The 19269-nt window shown below is 38.4% G+C and overlaps 1 protein-coding gene across 3 annotated transcripts; it reads left to right on the top strand.

The window, feature by feature from the left end:
- The first annotated feature begins 1417 nt into the window (after positions 1 to 1417).
- Positions 1418 to 19269, top strand: MON1A (MON1 homolog A, secretory trafficking associated). Of its 3 annotated transcripts, XR_014025630.1 has the most exons (7): positions 1418 to 1626; positions 7166 to 7303; positions 10530 to 10997; positions 11853 to 12618; positions 14661 to 14808; positions 15397 to 15796; positions 19214 to 19269. XR_014025630.1 is itself a non-coding variant. In XM_081321266.1 (6 exons), the coding sequence occupies exons 2-6, from the start codon at positions 7183 to 7185 to the stop codon at positions 15535 to 15537; spliced, it is 1644 nt and encodes a 547-aa protein (XP_081177392.1). In that variant the 5' UTR covers positions 1418 to 1626; positions 7166 to 7182; the 3' UTR covers positions 15538 to 17944. The 3 variants fall into 3 exon arrangements, 2 of the variants coding, with proteins under 2 accessions (XP_081177392.1, XP_081177393.1); XM_081321266.1 differs by lacking the exon at positions 19214 to 19269 and having other exon boundaries at positions 15397 to 17944; XM_081321267.1 differs by lacking the exons at positions 10530 to 10997; positions 19214 to 19269 and having other exon boundaries at positions 15397 to 17944.

The following is a 19269-nucleotide window of genomic DNA, read 5'->3' as shown; positions in this document are numbered from 1 at the left end:
CGTTCCCTCCCTGTTTCCAGGATGGCTTCGTGGGCCGCATGAAACCACTTCATGGGCCGGATCTGGCCCCCGGGCCTTGTGTTTGACATGTCTGCTCTAGGTGCTCGCTGATTCGTTGTTTGATTATCTTTTCCAGAATCTTCTCAGGTATTGAGGTCGGGCTGATAGGTCTGTAATTTCCTGGATCCATTTTTTTTCTGTTTTTGAAGATAGGAACTACATCAGCTCTCTTCCAGTCCTCTGGTAGTTCCCCAGTGTTCCAGGATCTTTGAAAAATATAGTTCAATGGTTCTGAAATCACATCTGCCAGTTCCTTGAGAACCTTGGGGTGTAATCCATCTGGTCCTGGTGATTTAAACCCATCTAGACTGGACAGGTGCTCACTTATCATTTTCTTGCCTATCTTAACTTGTGTTTCTATTCTGTTTTTTATGGCACTATTTTTTATAGGTTGGTCTGTTTTTTCCCTTTGTGTAAAGACAAATGCAAAAAACAAGTTAAATAGTTCTGCTTTCTCCCTGTTGCTTGTCACCTTCTTGCCACTTTCCCCCACTAATGGAGCAATCATTTCCTTCACTTTTTTCTTCTTTTTTACATGTTGAAAGAAGCCTTTTTGCTATTGTTGACTTTGGTGGCAAGCCTTAGTTCATTTTGAGCCTTAGCTTTCCTCACTTCATCTTTGCAGGCTCAGGCTATTTGCTGATATTCTGACTTAGTTATGTGATATTCTGACTTAGTTATAATGAAATATCCTTTGTCATATATCAAACCAATTAGTAGGATATAGAATGAAAACAAAAATAGTTTTGGCATTTTAAATACAACTATTTAACTGTAATAAAGATAATGCCTTGTTTTATGTTTCTTTTTAAACTGACACACAAGATCACAATTATATTTGTTTTAATTGGTGCAAAGTTTTGTAACAATTCTTTACTGTCTAAAGAATATCTTCTTTGGAAACAACCCCAGAAAAAATTCTTTCCAAGAAAATGTGAAGGTGGTGTTCAAAACATCAAAATAAAAAGTGATATAAGATTTTTTTAAAATTTCCCTTTGTCTATAATATGAGGCTAAAGATCCTGGCCTCTCTTCCTGTTGTTGTTTTTTAAGATGAGAAATTATGTATTTGTTGCAGGCGTAATCCCATATCAATTTTTATTACATTTTCAACATTATCAAAGAGATTAAGAAATTCTGAACAGAAGGGTGGTTTAAATCTATCCTATGTTTCAAATGTTGGCAGATGCTTTTTTACTTCTCCGTTAGAAATGAATCTCACTTTTTGACCGTCAAAACAGCAAACTACAGAACTGTGGACTACAATCCCCAAGATGCACTGGGATCTGTGGTATTGAGAAAGTGACCTTTGAAAAAAGAGAAGTAGGTAGTGCACTGTACGTTCCTGGATGTAGCTGGAGAAGACAGAATCAGCTGGCGAGATTGAAAGGCATGCTCTAGACTCCAATGGCAGAATTTCCTTAGGAGATCGCTGCTGACTGAACTCCTCCTCCTCCTTTCCCCGGAGCTTTACGTCCTTCCCCTTCTGCTCAGATTTCATCCACAAGCGGAGAAGCAGACTTTCACTGACGTTTTCTCTGTCGACAGCTTGTTCCTGTCAAAACTGTAAGTACCCTTTATATTCCTGAACTGAAAGTATAAACAGGAAGAAAAATACAGAGTTTAGGCCTGTTGATAGTTGTCTTCAGTTTTGCAAATATTCTCAGCGCTGTCCTAACTGAAACTTGCTACTGTGGCAGATGACAGGGAAAGGCAGCTTAACTGAATTTCATGCAAATCAATCTCTTATGATATCCAAGCGATTTACCAGAGTCTGGAAATTAAACAGAGGTTTAAGTTGTTGATGTGCTCCAATAGATTTTTCTCCAAGAGTAGTTAGTGACAGCAATGATAACACATGGTGGAAGGAAAGTGAAGAGCACACACACACACACACACACACACACACACACACACACACAAACCATGTATTAATTTGAACTCACAGCATCATTTAGGAGGGAGAGATTGTACAAAACCACAAATAATTCATGTAGGGAAATATGTAATTTAATTGTCTATCTTCAAATAATCTAAATTAGCAAATTGGTTTTCAGGTTCCTTTTCATTTCCAGACAAATATTTTGAAATTTTATAGAATTTATAGAATTATGGAACCTTTTAATTGGCAGCTCCCCCTCCTCCAAATTAACTGTGTAACCAGCTTTGGTATAAAGTGCAAACTGAGGGTGAAAGAAGAATTTGAACCAGTTCACATTCTTAGGGATATGTCAATGCCTGTTTGTATTTAGCAGAAAGTAATGAAATGAGGGGTCCTTGATACTCTCTGAGCTTACTTGTTTTCTTGCAGACATTCATTACCCTAACTAGGTAACATCATCAGTGTTAGAAGGAGTGCTGTTTACTGTAAGTTTATATTCTGGTGTCTTGCCTGTCTGTGTGGGTGGGGGCGGTCTTAGGGATTCTTTGGTTGTGCTGTTTACTAATGGCAGTTTCTTGATTGGGGCATTGCTTACTTGATGATCTGAAGTTGATCTTGGAGTTCATCTATGCTGATCTGAGTACTGATTACTGGTGGAGCGGTGCTGAAGTCTTTTTCTCTTTTGGGCTGGTTGATTGTCTCTTTTGCATAGTCTATACACATTGTCAATGTCTACATGTCTATTGCTGGCTGATTTGTCAGAGTGCCAGGCTTCTAGAAATTCCCTGGCATTTTTGGATTAGGCCTTGTCTAGGATTTGCCACATTTTCCCAATTGAAACTACCAGTATGGTTAAATCTGTCTATATGTTGTGAAATTAAAGAATTTTCATCATGCCATTTGATTGCCAGTTGGCGTTCATGGATGCATTCAGGTACAGAATTGAGAATGGTTTGATTTGCCACTGCTGGTGGCAGAGTCTAATTAGGGACTGCAATTCAACTGATGACAAAAAAAATCTGTCATTCAGGGATTTTTTTAAAGCTACTATATCTGGGTTGCCAAAATCTAAATAAGTACTACATAGTAGCAAAGTCTATATCGCCTTGCTACCATTTAGTGCTTGCCCAGTTTTTTGCTGCCCTGTTATGGTTGCCCTAATTCTTTCTCGCTTGTGAACTCAAATGACACTTCAGAAGAAGTTCAAGTTGAAACAGAGCTCCAGATTTGGTCTTCTAAATGAATTTTATTTCCATGGAACTATTCCTACAAAGAACTGGTATAGGAGCTATTTACTTGGAATGCCAGTTCTACTAAGATGCCCTGGCATAAAGAATATAAATGTGTTAACTGTAAACCCTCAGAAGCAAATAGACACTAGAAGTCAAGAGCGGGGGGGAAAAATCTGAATCATGAGGTAGGAATGAAGTCCAGGTTAGCTCCTGCAGTAATAAACATTTAGCAGTTTCTAGATAAGGCACCAGTTAGCCTTGAGAAAATGAAAAGGAGCTTTACTAATCACAATTTATTGAATTACAGAGGGCTAGAGATAAACAAGAACTATAGTGTTCCAGGAAGAAGACAACCCTGAAATTAAGATGGCTCCTCTGAAATGAAGGGAAATAAATTATAAATCCAGTTTTGCTCCCCCAATGTTTTCTTTTCAATTACCTCTTTCCTTCACACCTTCTCCATACTGTTTGTTTTTTCTTTGCTGCTATATCTTGGAAAGAGAAATATTTTATGCATGTTCTTGTGTGTTTTCTAAGGCTGAGAGACAGTAGTGGAAATGCACTACAGTGGCTATACATCCTTTATTATAAATAGGACAGTCCTTTATTTCAGAAGTAGGTGGACAGGAAAGGAGAGAAAAGGAAGAAAAATCCCATTGAGGTATTATAAAAAGGATTAGCTTTTCCTAGAAAACTGTTCTAAGCAACTGTTAATGCAAACTAGAAACAAAAATTAAAATAAGACAATGGAAACACCTATTCAACCTTGATGAATATAAATCACTGGGACTCGACAGATTACATCCCGTAGATCTGAAGGAGCTGGCAGATGTTATTTCAGAATTAATGCATATCTTTCAAAAATCCTGGAGCACTGGGGAAGTACCTGAGGATTGGAAAAGGGCTGATGTAGTTCCCACATTCAAGAAAGGGGGAAAAAACAGACCCAGGAAACTACAGACCAATCAGCCTAAAATCAATACCTGGGAGGATTCTGGAAAAGATAATCAAAAAACAGATCTGTGATCAACTGGAAGCAAACAAAGTTATAACTGGTAACCAGCACAGGTTTGTTAAAAGCAGATCGTGCCAAACTAATCTTATTTCATTCTTTGATAAAGTGACCAAATTAGTAGACCAGTGAAATGCTGTGGACATAGTATACTTAGATTTCAGTAAGGCATTTGACAAAGTAGACCACAACCTACTGCTTGGTAAGCTAAAAAAAGATGGAATAGACAACATCGCCACCAGATGGATTTGTAGCTGGCTGACAAACTGTACTCAACAAGTAGTGCTCAATGGTACTATATCCACATGGAGATAAGTAAGCAGTGGGGTACCACAAGGCTCCGTCTTAGGCCTAGTACTCTTCAATATCTTCATTAATCACTTAGATGAAGGAATAGAAGAGGAACTCATCAAATTTGCAGATGATACTAAACTGGCAGGAATAGCTAACAGCCCAGAAGACAAGCTCAGGAGCCAAAAAGATCTTGACAAACTTGAACAATGGGCCCTGTCCAACAAAATGAGTTTTAATGTGGAGAAAATAAAAGTTTTACATTTAGGCAGGAAAAATCAAAGGTATAAGTACAGATTAGACGAGACGTGGCTCAAAAACAGTAACTGTGAGAAGGACCTTGGAGTCCTAGTGGATGATCACTTGACTATGAGCCAGCAGTGTGCAGCTGCCACCAAAAAAGCTAATACAATCGTGGGTTGTATAAACAGAGGCATAGAATCAAGATCACATGAAGTATTAATACCACTTTATAAAACCCTAGTAAGACCACACCTGGGAAACTATAACCAGTATTGGCAAAATAGATGTTGAGACTTTGGAAAAAGTTCAGAGAAGAGCAACTAAAATGATCAAAGGCCTGGACACTAAAACATATGAAGAACAGCTGCAGGATTTGAGTTTGGCTAGGCTAAAGAAAAGAAGAAACAGGGGTGACATGATAGCAGTATTCCAGTATTTGAGGGGCTGCCACAGAGAAGAGGGCATCAAACTATTCTCCAAAGAACCAGAGGGCAGGACAAGAAACAATGGTTGGAAATTAAACAAAAAGAGAAGCAACCTGGAATTAAGGAGAAACTTCCTAACAGTGAGGACAATTAACCAGTGGAACAGCTTGCCTCCAGAAATCGTGGGCGCTCCATCACTGGAGATTTCTAAGAAGAGGCTAGACAGTCACCTGTCTGAACAGGGGGTTCCAAAGTCCCTTCCAACTTTGTTGTTGTTGTTGTTGTTGTTGTTATTATTGTTATTGTTATTATTGGTATAGGTTCTCCTACTTGAGCAGGGGGCTGGACTAGAAGACTTCCAAGGTCCCTTCCAGCTCTATTCTGTTCTTCTAATCTTCAAAAGTATCCAAGCTTTTCAACAATAATGTCTGTACCTCATTTGGGAGGAAAAAAAAGTCCTTCCTATTGGTTAAATAAAGTACACTATTAGGAAAAAGATGCTTGCAATTGAGAAGCAGTTCTGCCCAATTAGTCATGTGCTACATACGAGAGATGTTATCTGTAGCCCACAAATATTTTTATTATTATATTGTAGCTCTCTTCCATAGGCCTTACAGGCTAGAGCTAATACAGATATAAATCTAAAATATGTCAAGAGAGTCAGGTTGCTTAATGTTCCTACATAGGGACTTATTTCAAAAATATTTCAGAAATGAACAAACACAGCATTCTCTGTTTATTAAAGGTGACACATTTTTTTCAGGCTACTATGGTAGTCCCCAAAAGATATGAGTGCTTTATTGATTTAATTAATTAATTTTCTTGAAGTAACGGTGAGAAGTTCTACAAAAGTGTCAATGCAATGTGCATCTACTGTAAAAAAAAAGGCCAACAGCAAGTTAGGAATAATAAGAAATGGCACTGAAAATAGAGGTATCAATATTGTTTTGATATTGTATTATTGTATACACACAGAGACATAATGTATTACTACCTTTAAAACAGGGGTCTTCAAACTTGGCCCTTTTATGACTCGTGGACTTCAACTCCCAGAATTCCTCAGCCAAATATGCTGGCTGAGGAATTCTGGGAGTTGAAGTCCACGAGTCATAAAAGGGCCAAGTTTGAAGACCCCTGCTTTAAAACATAATATAAATCTATGGTGTGACCATTGGTAGAAAATTGTGTGCAGTTATGGTTGCTGCACCTCAAAACAGATATAATGAACTAGAGAAGATTTAGAGGAGATCAATTAAGATGATCAAGACCAATTTCCCTATCTTTCAGGAAATGGCAGAGATGTCCAATCATGTAGACATCTGATCAGAATTAGTCACTCAGGTCTTTGAAAATATGTTGAATTCAAAGACCTTCTCTTTATATGATGTTGCTAAGCGACTTTTTGTCATTACTTTCTGATGGTCAGAGGGAGGAAAAAGAAAAAAAGGACATTTTACCTCAAAACCATTGGGCTGCTCAGTTTGTTCCTGAATATTGTGCCAATCCTCTCACACTTGGAGCAGAAGACATTAAAGAAGTTGTTGGTTGGTTATATTCATATAATCTATTGAACTATAAATTAAGAAAGCCACATTATGCAAATACAGCTCTTACATTTAGTTTATAAACCTTACATTTAGTTCAGTGTCTCATGTGAAATCAAGCAGCTGGACTGACAGATCAGTTAACATGGGAAAATGTTCTGTGTAGTCAGACTGTTTCATAGGTCTGTTTTATATTCCTCATCCTGAAATGATTAATTATACCAAAGGGTTTCTGCCCTAGCAGTGCCCTTTTATAGTTAGTATGTTAGAATGAAACTCAAATGTAGTTGATTATTAATTCAAGCTGGAAAATTTTAAGTTTTAGGGATTATTTATTATGAGCTGCCCAGAGTTAAGTGAGATGGGCAGACATAAGTCCAATCAATCAATCAATCAATCAATCAATCAATCAATCAACAAACAAACAAACAAATAAAGCCACTAAAGGTTAGTAGTTTTGATGTGTTTGCTTGCAGATCACTAATTTCTAATAATGGCTGTGGATGTTTATAAGAAGAAGGATGTGTCGAATGGGTCCTTGGCCCCGACTGATGGACAGCAGTCCGAGAGGTCAGAGAGTCCAACCCCAGGATTGACCGAGGGAACAGAACCAGGTGAGTCATAGTAGACATACTTTGTGCATTTTGTGTGGAATACTGTTATTACACACAACACACATATACAATCATGTTATTCCTTTTTGGGGTAGGGAATAAATAGACCGATGCCAAATGGGGTAAGAAATAATGAGCCAAAGAAATTAAGGAATGAGATAAGGAAAAGGTAATGTATTTAATTTACTTGGACTAATTTACTAGGACTTCAGTAAGGCATTTGATAAAGTAGACCACAACCTACTACTTGATAAGATAGAAAAATGTGGGTAAGACAGCATCACCACCAGATGGATTCACAGCTGGCTGACTGGCCATACTCAGCATGTGGTCTTCAATGGAACTGCATCTACATGAAGGAAGAGTGTGGTGGGCTCTGTTCTGGGCCCAGTGCTCTTCAATATCTTCATCAATGATTTGGATGACAGGATAGATGGGAAACTCATCAAATTTGCAAATGACACCAAGTTGACAGGAACAGCCAACACTCCAGAAGATAGGCTTAAGGTACAGAAGGATCTTGACAGACTTGAACATTGGGCACTATCTAACAAAATGAAATTCAGTGGTGAAAAAAGTAAGGTTCTACATTTGGGCAAGAAAAAACAAATGTACAGTACAGTATATATGTGGTACAGTATAGGTGGTACCTTGCTCAATAGTAGTAACTGTGAGAGAGATCTCGGAGTCCTAGTGGACAATCATTTAAAATATGAGCCAGCAGTGTGCTGCAGCTGCCAAAAAAGCCAACACAGTGCTAGGCTACATTAACAGAGGGATGGAACCAAGTTCCCGTGAAGTGTTAATACCATTATAAAATTTATAATGCCTTGGTAAGGTCACACTTGGAATACTGCATCCAATTTTGATCACCACGATGTAAAAAAGATGTTAAGACTCTAGAAAGAGAACAGCAACAAAGATGATTAGGGGACTGGAGGCTAAAACATATAAGGAACGGTTGCTGGAATTGGGTATGTCTAGTTTAATGAAGAGAAGGGTGAGGGGTGACATGATAGCAGTATTCCAATATCTCAGGGGCTGCCACAAAGAAGAGGGAGTCAAGCTATTCTCCAAAGCACCTGAAAGCAGGACAAGAAACAATGGATGGAAACTAGTCAAGGAGAGAAGCAACCTAGAACTAAGGAGAAACTTCCTGACAGTTAGAACAACTAACCAGTGGAACAACCTGCCTCCAGAAGTGGTGAATGCTCCAACACTGGAAGTTTTTAAGAAGAGACTGGACAGCGACTTGTCTGAAATGGTATAGGGTTTCCTGCCTGAGCAGGGGGTTGGACTAGATGATCTTAAAGGTCCCTTCCAACTCTATTATTGTTATTGTAAATCTACTTGATGCTAACACCATACACTATACTTAAGCTTACCTTTCTATTGTTGCACAGTATTGTTGTTTCTAACATGCAAAATTCACTGCTCCATACATTGTGTTTGATTTTGTTTTAATCTTCCTTTCTGAGAATCTCATCAACTCCATTTAACAACACATTTCTTAATCTTTCCTGTTGATCCATTCACTCTTTCTTCATATATATATATATATATATATATATATATATATATATATATATATATATATATATATATATATATATATATATATATATATATATATATATATATATATATATATATATATATATATATATATATATATATATATATATATATATATATATATATATATATATATATATTATATTCAGAGAGTGTGGATATGCAATATAATCAGTTTTATTTTAGATGATAGTAAGACCTTCCTCTTTTTCTGATATTTTTAATGAACATCCTTTTATTGAGAGGGAAGAACTACTATACAGTGGTAGTTTACTAAGAAGAATAGGATGGCAGCCAGAAAGCAGCAATTATTCTTGCCTATAAAATCCAGTCAAGTGACCTATTTTCCACATGGAATCCTCTGTGAGAACCATTACTAAATAAAAACCTGCACAGAGAGCACCACAACCAGCAGAATGGGTAGAAATGTCAAATATAGCACCCAGTCACACTAAAACGGTATCAAAACACTAACATTAAAAATGCCAAAACAATACTTCAGATGCCTAGGAAAGTAAGAGCTCTACCTGGGATCAAAATTATCATAACATAGATATCAGGCTAATTAATCTGAAAATGGTGTTTTATGCAAATCAGAAAAGAAGACTTTTTTTTATAACTACCTGCTCTGCCTTACTGGAGAAGCTGCTTCAGACAGCCTGATTTCAAGCTGTTGGAGTTTTATATGTTAATGTGTGAACATTTTGTATTGGGCCCAGAAATAGATGGACAGCAGTGCAGATGGCGAAGTTATAAGTCTATGATTAAATCAACTCTAAAAAGCCACTAAATTGCTATCCAAAATCCTAGTCTCAGGCTGATATTAAAAAATATGGTCACTTTCCTGGGTTTTATTAGGAAGAATAATAGTAACATTTCCAAACAAATGTAGCAGAAATATCAACAATCATGCAAGAAAAGGGAAAAGAAACTACAAAACTGGGAAAAAATCATCCAGAATAATACATGAGCAGATAATCTAGATTTTAGACTCTGAGAATAATTAATCTCAAACCATATCTTTTCATAGAATGAAAACCACTGTTTCTGCTTAATGGGCCATATTTCTGTGAATCTAAGACTCAGTAGTCTGAGATTCTTAACTTGATTTCAGATTATTATTGGGAACTTAATTCTCAGTTTTTCTTTCACTGCTTTAAAATACTCGATACATTCAGCCTTCTCTGACTAATTTATTAAATATACCTAAAGAATATGCATGCGGTACTTAAGGAAGAAAGACAGATAATAAATTTCAAGTTCCTGAGTAAGAATTAAAAATGTTTGAGCTCAGGTAGTACAATTATCACATTAAAATATTAAAATTAAAAGATCTGCCTGTTTTACATTGTTTTCAAAGGAAGAGCATCCATTATGGTTTAAGGGTGGTAGGGTGTATTCATTAAAATAAATGTAATCTTCTAACCTTTAATATTTAAATGCAACCCCTTGTTCCTTAGTTAACACAAAGCACAGAAACAGAAATTTTAGCAGAAGATTAAAGAAAATCAAGATTTATTTACCATCTTACGTAGGCTGATGCACTGAGGAACTTTGGAAGTCACTCTGTTCTGATGCCTTTGTCACAGTTTAAAATTACCCTCTGTTCTGTTCTGAGAAACTGACCACTTATTCTGGCATTGTTTATCAGGGGCAGGCCAAGAGGGAGCCATATTTGTTCACACTAAGTCATATGAGGACCTAACCAGTACAGACAATACAGAATTGGCACCCAAGAGCCCAGGCGAGAGGGAAGAGTCTCAAGGTGACGAGCTCAAGATGGAAGAGATCAGCAAGGATTTCAGTGAACTAAGCACACAACTTACTGGTATAGCCCTGGACCTGGAAGAAGAGATAAGGCAGAACAGTGAGGGCAATTTGGAACTGTCACCACAAGCTTCACGTCGAGGTTCAGTCCTGTCAGGGAAAGAAGAAGAAGATATAACCATGGAGACCTGGCGCATGCATCAGAAGCACATCTTTGTTCTAAGTGAGGCAGGCAAGCCCATATACTCACGATATGGGTGTGAACAGGCTTTGTCTACTACCATGGGAGTAATGATGGCTTTGGTCTCCTTTGTAGAAGCGGAAAAGAATGCCATCAGATCAATTCATGCAGGTACTAATTCATAACATTTCTTCCTGACAAACTAGGCCTGTTGGAAAATAGAATATGGTATGAGGGAAAGACAGAAGAAATGAGAGTGCAGAGTCTTCTGCAGAGATAATCAGTATAACATTGGCTTTAGGGCTAAAAGTGCTGATTTTTACACAAAACAATAAAAAATGCTTCTGTAAGTTATTTTTTTTAATGTACTCACTGCCCATCAGGCTATCACTTGACTCTAGGAGGCTTACAATGCAATAAAACAGTATTATAAAAGATGAAAACAGTAAGAACAAATACATTAAAATTAACAAAGAAATAACTTGGATGGGGGAAATTTGGTTTAACTTAACAAGTTTAATAATTTGTTAATATGCCATTTATCTTTAGTTTAGCATCAAGTAAGTTATAGATGAACAATTAAGATGTTTCTGTAAAGAGCAAGGAGCAAATCCAAAGTCAATTTATTAAAAAAAAAAACTGACCAAAATCCATGTTCAGACAGAAGAATATGACTAGATTGCTAAGATGGCTGCTACTGGCCAACCTTGAGGTGGAAGAGAATTAGTCAAAACTTCATAAATAACAACTTTCAAAACCTAAGAATAAGTTTAGTTAATTCTCATTACTTTTCACAGAACTAATAAACCTATAATTTGTACCATTTTTTATTTCAGGTAGATATTCGTAAAATACCCCTTGCATGCAAAGAACAATAATTATCAGAAAACAGCTAGAGTACAATATGCAGTTCCCCAGAGTAACCTCCACTGAAGTAAAAACTATTTTCAAAAAGGGCTTTAGGGTTACCACTGTAGCTCAAACTATTGACGCACTTGCTCTCCTTCTCCATTTTGACTCTGCCAGATGGATACAAGGTGGTCTTCGTGCGCAAGAGTCCCCTGGTGCTTGTTGCAGTGGCTCAGACTCGACAGTCAGAGCAAGAAATTGCTCAAGAACTCCTTTATATCTATTACCAGATAGTCAGTCTCTTGACACTGACTCAGCTTAACCGGATATTCCAACAGAAGCAGAACTATGATCTAAGGAGACTGTTAGCAGGCTCTGAGCGTATAACTGACAACTTGGTAGACCTGATGGCTAGAGACCCCAGTTTTCTCATGGGGGCAGCACGTTGCCTGCCTATGGCTGCTGCAGTCAGGGATGTGGTGAGTGCTTGCCTTCAACAAGCCAAAGCTAAAAGCCTAGTATTTGCCATCTTATTGTCAAAGAACCAATTGGTATCACTTGTGAGGAAAAGGGACCAATTCCTTCATCCAATTGATCTCCATTTACTCTTTAATCTCATTAGCTCATCCTCCTCATTTAGAGAAGGAGAAGCTTGGACTCCAATATGCCTTCCCAAGTTCAATTCCAATGGTTTCTTCCATGCTCACATTTCTTATTTGGAACCAAACATTGACTTGTGCCTTGTCCTGATTTCTACTGATCGTGAGGACTTCTTTACTGTATCTCACTGCAAGCAAAAGTTCCAAGAACGCCTAAAGAAGCGTGGTGTTCATCATGTTCTCTTGGAAGCATTGCGTACTCCTTTCTACAGTGTCTCCCAGGTGGGAATTCCAGACCTTCGACACTTCATCTACAAATCTAAGAGTTCAGGACTTTTTACCAGGTGAGAGTCCATCCTGGGCAAAACCCATCTTCAAGCTTCTCTCTAGAACTCTGCTGAAGGCAAGGATAGATAGAATTGATCTACTCTCCATTAATGGGATCAATTTAGTCTATGTTGGATAGTCTATTTCAGGAAGATGAAATTTAACCTTGGGACATCAAGTTCCTACTGAATTAATAAAATAAATTAAATTACAAATTGACATGCACAATATGTCTCCAGGAAACAAAAATCAGCTCTGTCTTTAGAGCTATAGGTATTTGAACAATCCTCCTAATAATTTGTGGCCCTGTGGCCATCAAATCAAAGATACTTATACACTAAATAGCCAGTTTAATGAATAGTAATAAAACATAGGTAGCCAGCTAGCAGTAAAAATGAGAAAGGCAATGGGGTTTATTGCGTAATCCAGGAGCACCCAAAAACCTAGTTTATTGCTTAGTTGAATAGTCTAATCATACTTTCAGGAGACTTTGTATGCTCTAGAACAGGGGTCTCCAACCCCCGGTCCGTGGACCAGTACCGGGCTGCAGCATGCCAGCAACCGGGCTGCACACACAAGCAAAGCCCCATCTGCGAGATGCAGGCAGCACACAAAACCACGCACCCTTCGGTCCGCAGAAAAACCTCTCTCCACGGGGACCGGTCCCTGGTGCCCAAAAGGTTGGGGACCTCTGCTCTAGAATACAATCCAAATTACACCTGCAACTTAATTGTGAGGAGGTAGGTAAGTACTGTAGATCCACTTCGAAAATATTGTTTGTAGAATCCATTTTCTGATCTGATGTGGGAGATAATGATCAGATCTGTCTTTCCAGTCCTACAGTTTCTTTTGGAATGAAACAAAAAACTTAAATGTTACAGACAAAACAGAGTACACTCTAGTTCCACCTAAAGACATCTGTATACAAATGTCTACATTTAGTTTGTGCAAAGAGGTCTCAGGTTGTTGGATCACAGGCCACACTTTACCTTTGAATGGTGTGCTGAGAGCTATTCAAGAAGTAAATAAGACATGGAGAAAGAACCAGGCAAAATCAGGAAGAATTGAATTTACATGTTTTTCTCTTCTTTGATCTCAAAACAATTTGGATACACACACACACACACACACACACACACACACACACAAGATCAAAAATTTTATTATATAACAAATACCTTGATGCAAATTGGAGTGTGTTTCTTTTTTATTTTTATCTTTCACAACATTATTCTTGACTTTGAATTGAAAAAGTCAAATAATTTTAATGCTGGATAGTAACACTGATATCCTACATTGTAACTAATATTGACAGACTACCTACTTTTTTATTTCCAATACTCTTAAGTTATATAAATTATAGAATGTCAAGAATATGTAAATTATAGCATGTAAATATTGTATTGACATTTTAAAAAAATAATAAAAAAGTAGCAACAGTTTTTGGACAGGTTCTGAGTCTCTACCGGAGACTCTTTGGGAGATGTGACCCTAGAACTGCAGGTTAAATGCTTATTGTCTAAACAAAATCCTGATCTTAATTCTCAACAGTCTTTGGTATTAATAAAATTTCAAGCTCGTATATTTTGAGATTGTGTTTTAATGGTAACTCATCACAAAATTGGGAGAGGGGACATTATTTAGTAAAATAGAGCCTTGGTGGAGCAGTGGGCTAATGCCTCCTTAAGTAACACCAGCTGCCTGCAATTAGTGCAGGTTCGAGTCCCACCAGGCTCAAGGTTGACTCAGCCTTCCATCCTTCCGAGGTAGGTAAAATGAGGACCCAGATTGTTGGGGGCAATTAAGCTGACTTTGTAATAATGCCGCTTGGGGGGGCGAAAGCCCTAATAAGCAGGCATATACATAGAATGAAGGCTATTGCTAAGCACATTGATTTGTGCTTTAGATTGTAAGCCGCCCTGAGTCTTCGGAGATTAAAAAAAAATCACTAGCTGTAAATTCTGCTGAAGTGAGAAACTTTTTCCTTAGGCAAAAAAAAAAGTTATTTAATTTATCTTTATGACAAAAAGCATTATGCAATGAAAGTGTGTTTTTCCAGCCCAGAGATTGAAGCTCCCTATATCACTGAAGAAGAAAAGGAAAGACTCCTGGAATTGTATCAATACTTGCATAGCCGAGCTCACAATTCCTCCCGTCCTCTAATTAACATCTATTATGCTGGATCCAATGAAAATCTCCTAGCCTGGGTAAGAATTTATTTCATTGCTGCACAATTGTAGTAAAAGCAGGACCCAAATAACTTTATTATCTGGGAAATATATTAGTGTATTAGTACAACTGAAACCTTGCACACTTCTTCACTTAGAGCAGACATGTCAAACACAAGGCCCGGGGGCCGGATCCGGCCCATGAAGTGGTTTCATGTGGCCCGCGAAGCCATCCTGGAAACAGTGAGGGAACGGCCCCCACTGCCTTGGCCCTGGTCCAGAGACCCTCCTTCTGCCAGAGACCCCCAGATCTGTCCCACTCCTGCCCAGGCCCCCATAGGCACCCTTGATGCATAGGTTATACACACTCTAGTCACACCCACCCAGTAGGCCACGCCCACCCTGGCCATACCGACCCGGCCCCTTGAGGGCAACCGCAATCCTGATGCGGCCCTCAATGAAATCGAGTTTGACACCCCTGACTTAGTGGCCCAATGAAACAGTTGACAACAATTATTTGCGTGCAATAAAAACAATAGGGCAATTTACTTTGCATGTCAACAGTAACATGAGAGGAACTGCTTTGCTCTGATTGCATATTGTAATAGAAATTCAAACTTTTTCCAGGTGACCAGTGCTTTTGAACTCTACGTATGCTTCAGCCCCTTGGGTACCAAAGCAGCAGCTGCCAGCGCTGTCAACAAGCTGATGAAGTGGATCCGTAAGGAGGAGGACCGGCTCTTTATATTGACACCCCAGACTTACTGACTGTTGTGACGTGGGCTGCCTGCCTTGTTCTGAATACTTCAAAACACCTTCCTGTGTCTGGTGGGACTAGACATAGTCAGTTTCTCTCTCTCTCTCTCTCTCTCTCTCTCTCTCTCTCTCTCTCTCTCTCTCTCTCTCTCTCTTTGGGTAGCAGAGCTTTTGGCTGACATGGTGCACACGGGTATCAGAAGAGTCCAATATTTCAGGATTAGTTTTAGATATTGCATCTAGAACTGGAACATGGACCTCCTACCATCCTGTAAGTATTATCTGATATCTCTTTCAGCCTAAAAATATGTCCTTTCTACCATTTTCTGCATATTTTGAGGCTGTGTTAAACAAATCTTTTTCTCCATAGCCTATTTTCTCTGCTGACTTTCAGAACGTAGTGGCAGAGATATTAAGTTATCCCATCTCTCTTCATCTTGACTAATTGAGGGAAGGTAGGTTGATGGCTTAGCAGGTGCCTTCTCATAGGACTTTTCATATATAGGGCTGGACAAATGCACAGAAGGTGAGGCAAATATGTAGATAGTGAAGGCAAAAACATTTTTATGTCCCTTTTATAGGAAGATTAAAAAAATCCCAAGGAAGTTTTTCTTTTTATGACTCCAAAACACGTTTTGCTCTTTGAGATCAACAAATCTGAAGAAGTTCACAGATTGTCTTCAAATTGCTAGCAAAGGACTGAAGTGTAGTAGCAAAAGCAATATATAAATATTCTCAATTAGAGGCAGTCGGAACCTGTAATAAGTGGCATGAACCTGGTAGTTGGGAAAATATTTTATAAATTATTTTCATTCGTTCCTGTGAGCTTCTTCCTAGAACCCATTTATCGAATGGGTTCTATTTTTAACTGGACCAAATTCCTGATTTTCAGGGACCTGATGAAACCATGTCCATTCTGTTATAAGCTATGTCATCTCTTTTATTTTTTAACAAGGAAACAAAAATTCAGGGAAAATGAAAGATTTGAATCATTGTTAACACGTGAATTCTCAGGCCTAACAATTACATGTATTTGAGCAGGAACAGCCAGATTTCACACCATTGTTTCTCAATCCCTGCAACTTCCTAGAATTCTGTTTACACCCATTCTTCAGTTGTGGGAATTTTGAAAACAAGGGTCTAGCAGTCCCACAGAAAGTTAATTTGTCATATGGAATGTTTTTGAAATGATACTGAAATGGGGCAACCTCAGAATTAAGTTTGCCATTGTTGTTGCCATTCTTCAGAACAGTTCAGAACAGCATACTGTCACTTTTTAGAATAGAAATTTTTAACACCAATATGTAATGTTATGTACAGAAGTGAAGGAGGAAAGGCGTATGGGGTTTTTGAATGTTAGAAAGTTTCTGACAATGAGAGCATTATGACAATGGAACCAGAAACTGAGAAAGATGTAATGCACTCCTTCACTGGATATAGCTTCATGGGGAAAGCTAGACAGCTGTCTGTTGGGATTACTTTATTTGGATACATGTCTTAAAGGGTTGGATTAAATGGCCTTTTCCAGCTGCTACATCGGTATATGTTTACCCGTCAGGGGCAGAGGAGGGAGAGAAAAAATGATCACCAAAGTTATGACAGGGTTCTTCCAGACGCAACTGCATATCCATCAAGGGAAAATGACCCCATCTGCTACACCCTGCATTCCTGCATGTGTTCAACAGTGCCAGATCTCTGATTCTATTTGCTTTAGTATTTCTTTTTAGATTTTTGTCCCGCCTTTTTTTTTCATATATAGCCTAGAGGGGCAAACATACCAATCTTCCTTCCTGATCCTTTTTCTCCACAACTACAACCCTGTGAGATAAGTTGGGCTAAGACCCTAAGACTAGAACTCCCAGTCTCCTGGTTTCTAGGCCAACAGGATAATCACTATACCAAACTGGCCCCTTTGTTCTATTCTTACTTGCACACTGTAAGGTGCAAGTAAACCGTAAGGTTAAATGAAGCTGAGATCCAGTGAAATTGTACATGTCCAGTGATGGTATCATTCTGATCCATTCTTGGATCTATGTTTTCATCAGGAAAAGTTTATTAATATTAAGTGTGATTCAGGGGGAAAATGTTTTTTAACAAGTACCTCTCAAAAAAAATCAAAATCAAAACATAATTGCCACAAGATGGCAGCAGAACACCAGATTGTGAACAATTTCTTAATGATTAATAATTATTGAAATAAAAATCGTAGTAGATGCAGAATAAATTACTACTGACCAATGCATTTTCCATATTTAAAACCAATGGTTTCACTATCACGTATACTAATACTTCTCTGAATTTAATAAAAGTGTTTTATGGGACCTTTTAGATTAACAAACGTACTATATCATAAGATTTCATGAACTATCACTCAGTTCAAGAAATGCTAAAACTGTACTATGTGCTATAATAAATTAAAATGTGGAAAACTCTTTGTTGTTTTGCTTTAACAAACTAGCACAGCTAGTTTAGTTCAAGATGTAATGTGATAACTATATGAGTGGCGATGAAATGATGCATAGGGTGTTTGGCAGAAGAAGATGTTAAGGAAAATAGTCTGGCCTTCCTGGACTGTGCAGTACACATTAAGGAAGACAGAAGCCTTAACACTGAAGTTTACAGAAAAGCCCCACACACAGATCAGTATTTAAATTTTGATTCTCACCACCCACTGGAGCACAAAAGGGGAGTTATCAGAACCTTACACCACTGAGCTGAAGGCCTGCCTACCAGCAAAGATGGGAAAGAAAAAGAACTAAACACATCAAGGAAGTCCTCAGAATGTGTGGTTATCCCAAGTGGGCCTTCATCAAATCCCAAAAAAAAGCAGGAGCTCCTCCGTAACAGACAAAGAAAATAACAATAAACGAAGGAACACAGTCATTCCATTCGTTGCAGGAATATCTGAAAAGCTCAGGAGGATCTTCAGCCAACACAACACACGTGTACACTTTAAACCCAAGAATACACTAAGGCGGAAGCTGGTCCACTCCAAGGATAAAACTCCCAGGCACAAACTGAGCAACGTGGTGCAGCTGGTGCAGAATGCGGCCGCACGAGTGGTGGTGGGGGTTTCCCGATACTCCCATGTAACACCTCTACTCCGCGAGCTGCATTGGCTGCCGGTTGCCCTCCGGGTGAGATTCAAGGTGCTGGTGATGGCCTATAAAGCCCTAAATGGCATGGGTCCGGATTACTTACGGGAGCACCTGCTGCCGGCATCAACTTCCCTTCGTCCAGTGCGCTCCCACAGAGAGGGCCTCCTCAGGGTGCCGTCGGTCAGAGAGTGTCGACTGGCAGCCCCCAGGGGGAGGGCGTTCTCTGTGGGCGCGTCAGACCTTTGGAACCGTTTACCGGTTGAGCTCCGGATGGCTCCTGACCTTCACTCCTTCCGCCGTGACCTAAAAACTTACTTATTTGAACAAGCCAGCCTGGTCTGATGGGTTTGGGGTGTTTTAATATTAATTTTATTATTTTTACTGCAATTGGGCTACAATGTTTAATTCTTTTTAACTTTTGTACATTGTATTTCTATTGTATTTATTGCCCTGTACACCGCCCTGAGTCCTTCGGGAGAAGGGCGGTATAGAAATATTATTATTATTATTATTATTATTATTATTATTATTATTATTATTATTATTATTATTATTATTATTATTATTATTATTATTATTATTATTTGCAGTACAATGCAGTGAGCCTTGTGCAGATCTGTACATTGGGGAAACAAAACAACCCCTT

The sequence above is a fragment of the Vipera berus genome (genome assembly GCF_964194415.1).
Source record: "Vipera berus genome assembly, chromosome: 2".
In the NCBI taxonomy this organism is placed as follows: Eukaryota; Metazoa; Chordata; class Lepidosauria; order Squamata; family Viperidae; genus Vipera; species Vipera berus.
This window is presented reverse-complemented; position numbering and strand designations above follow the sequence as displayed.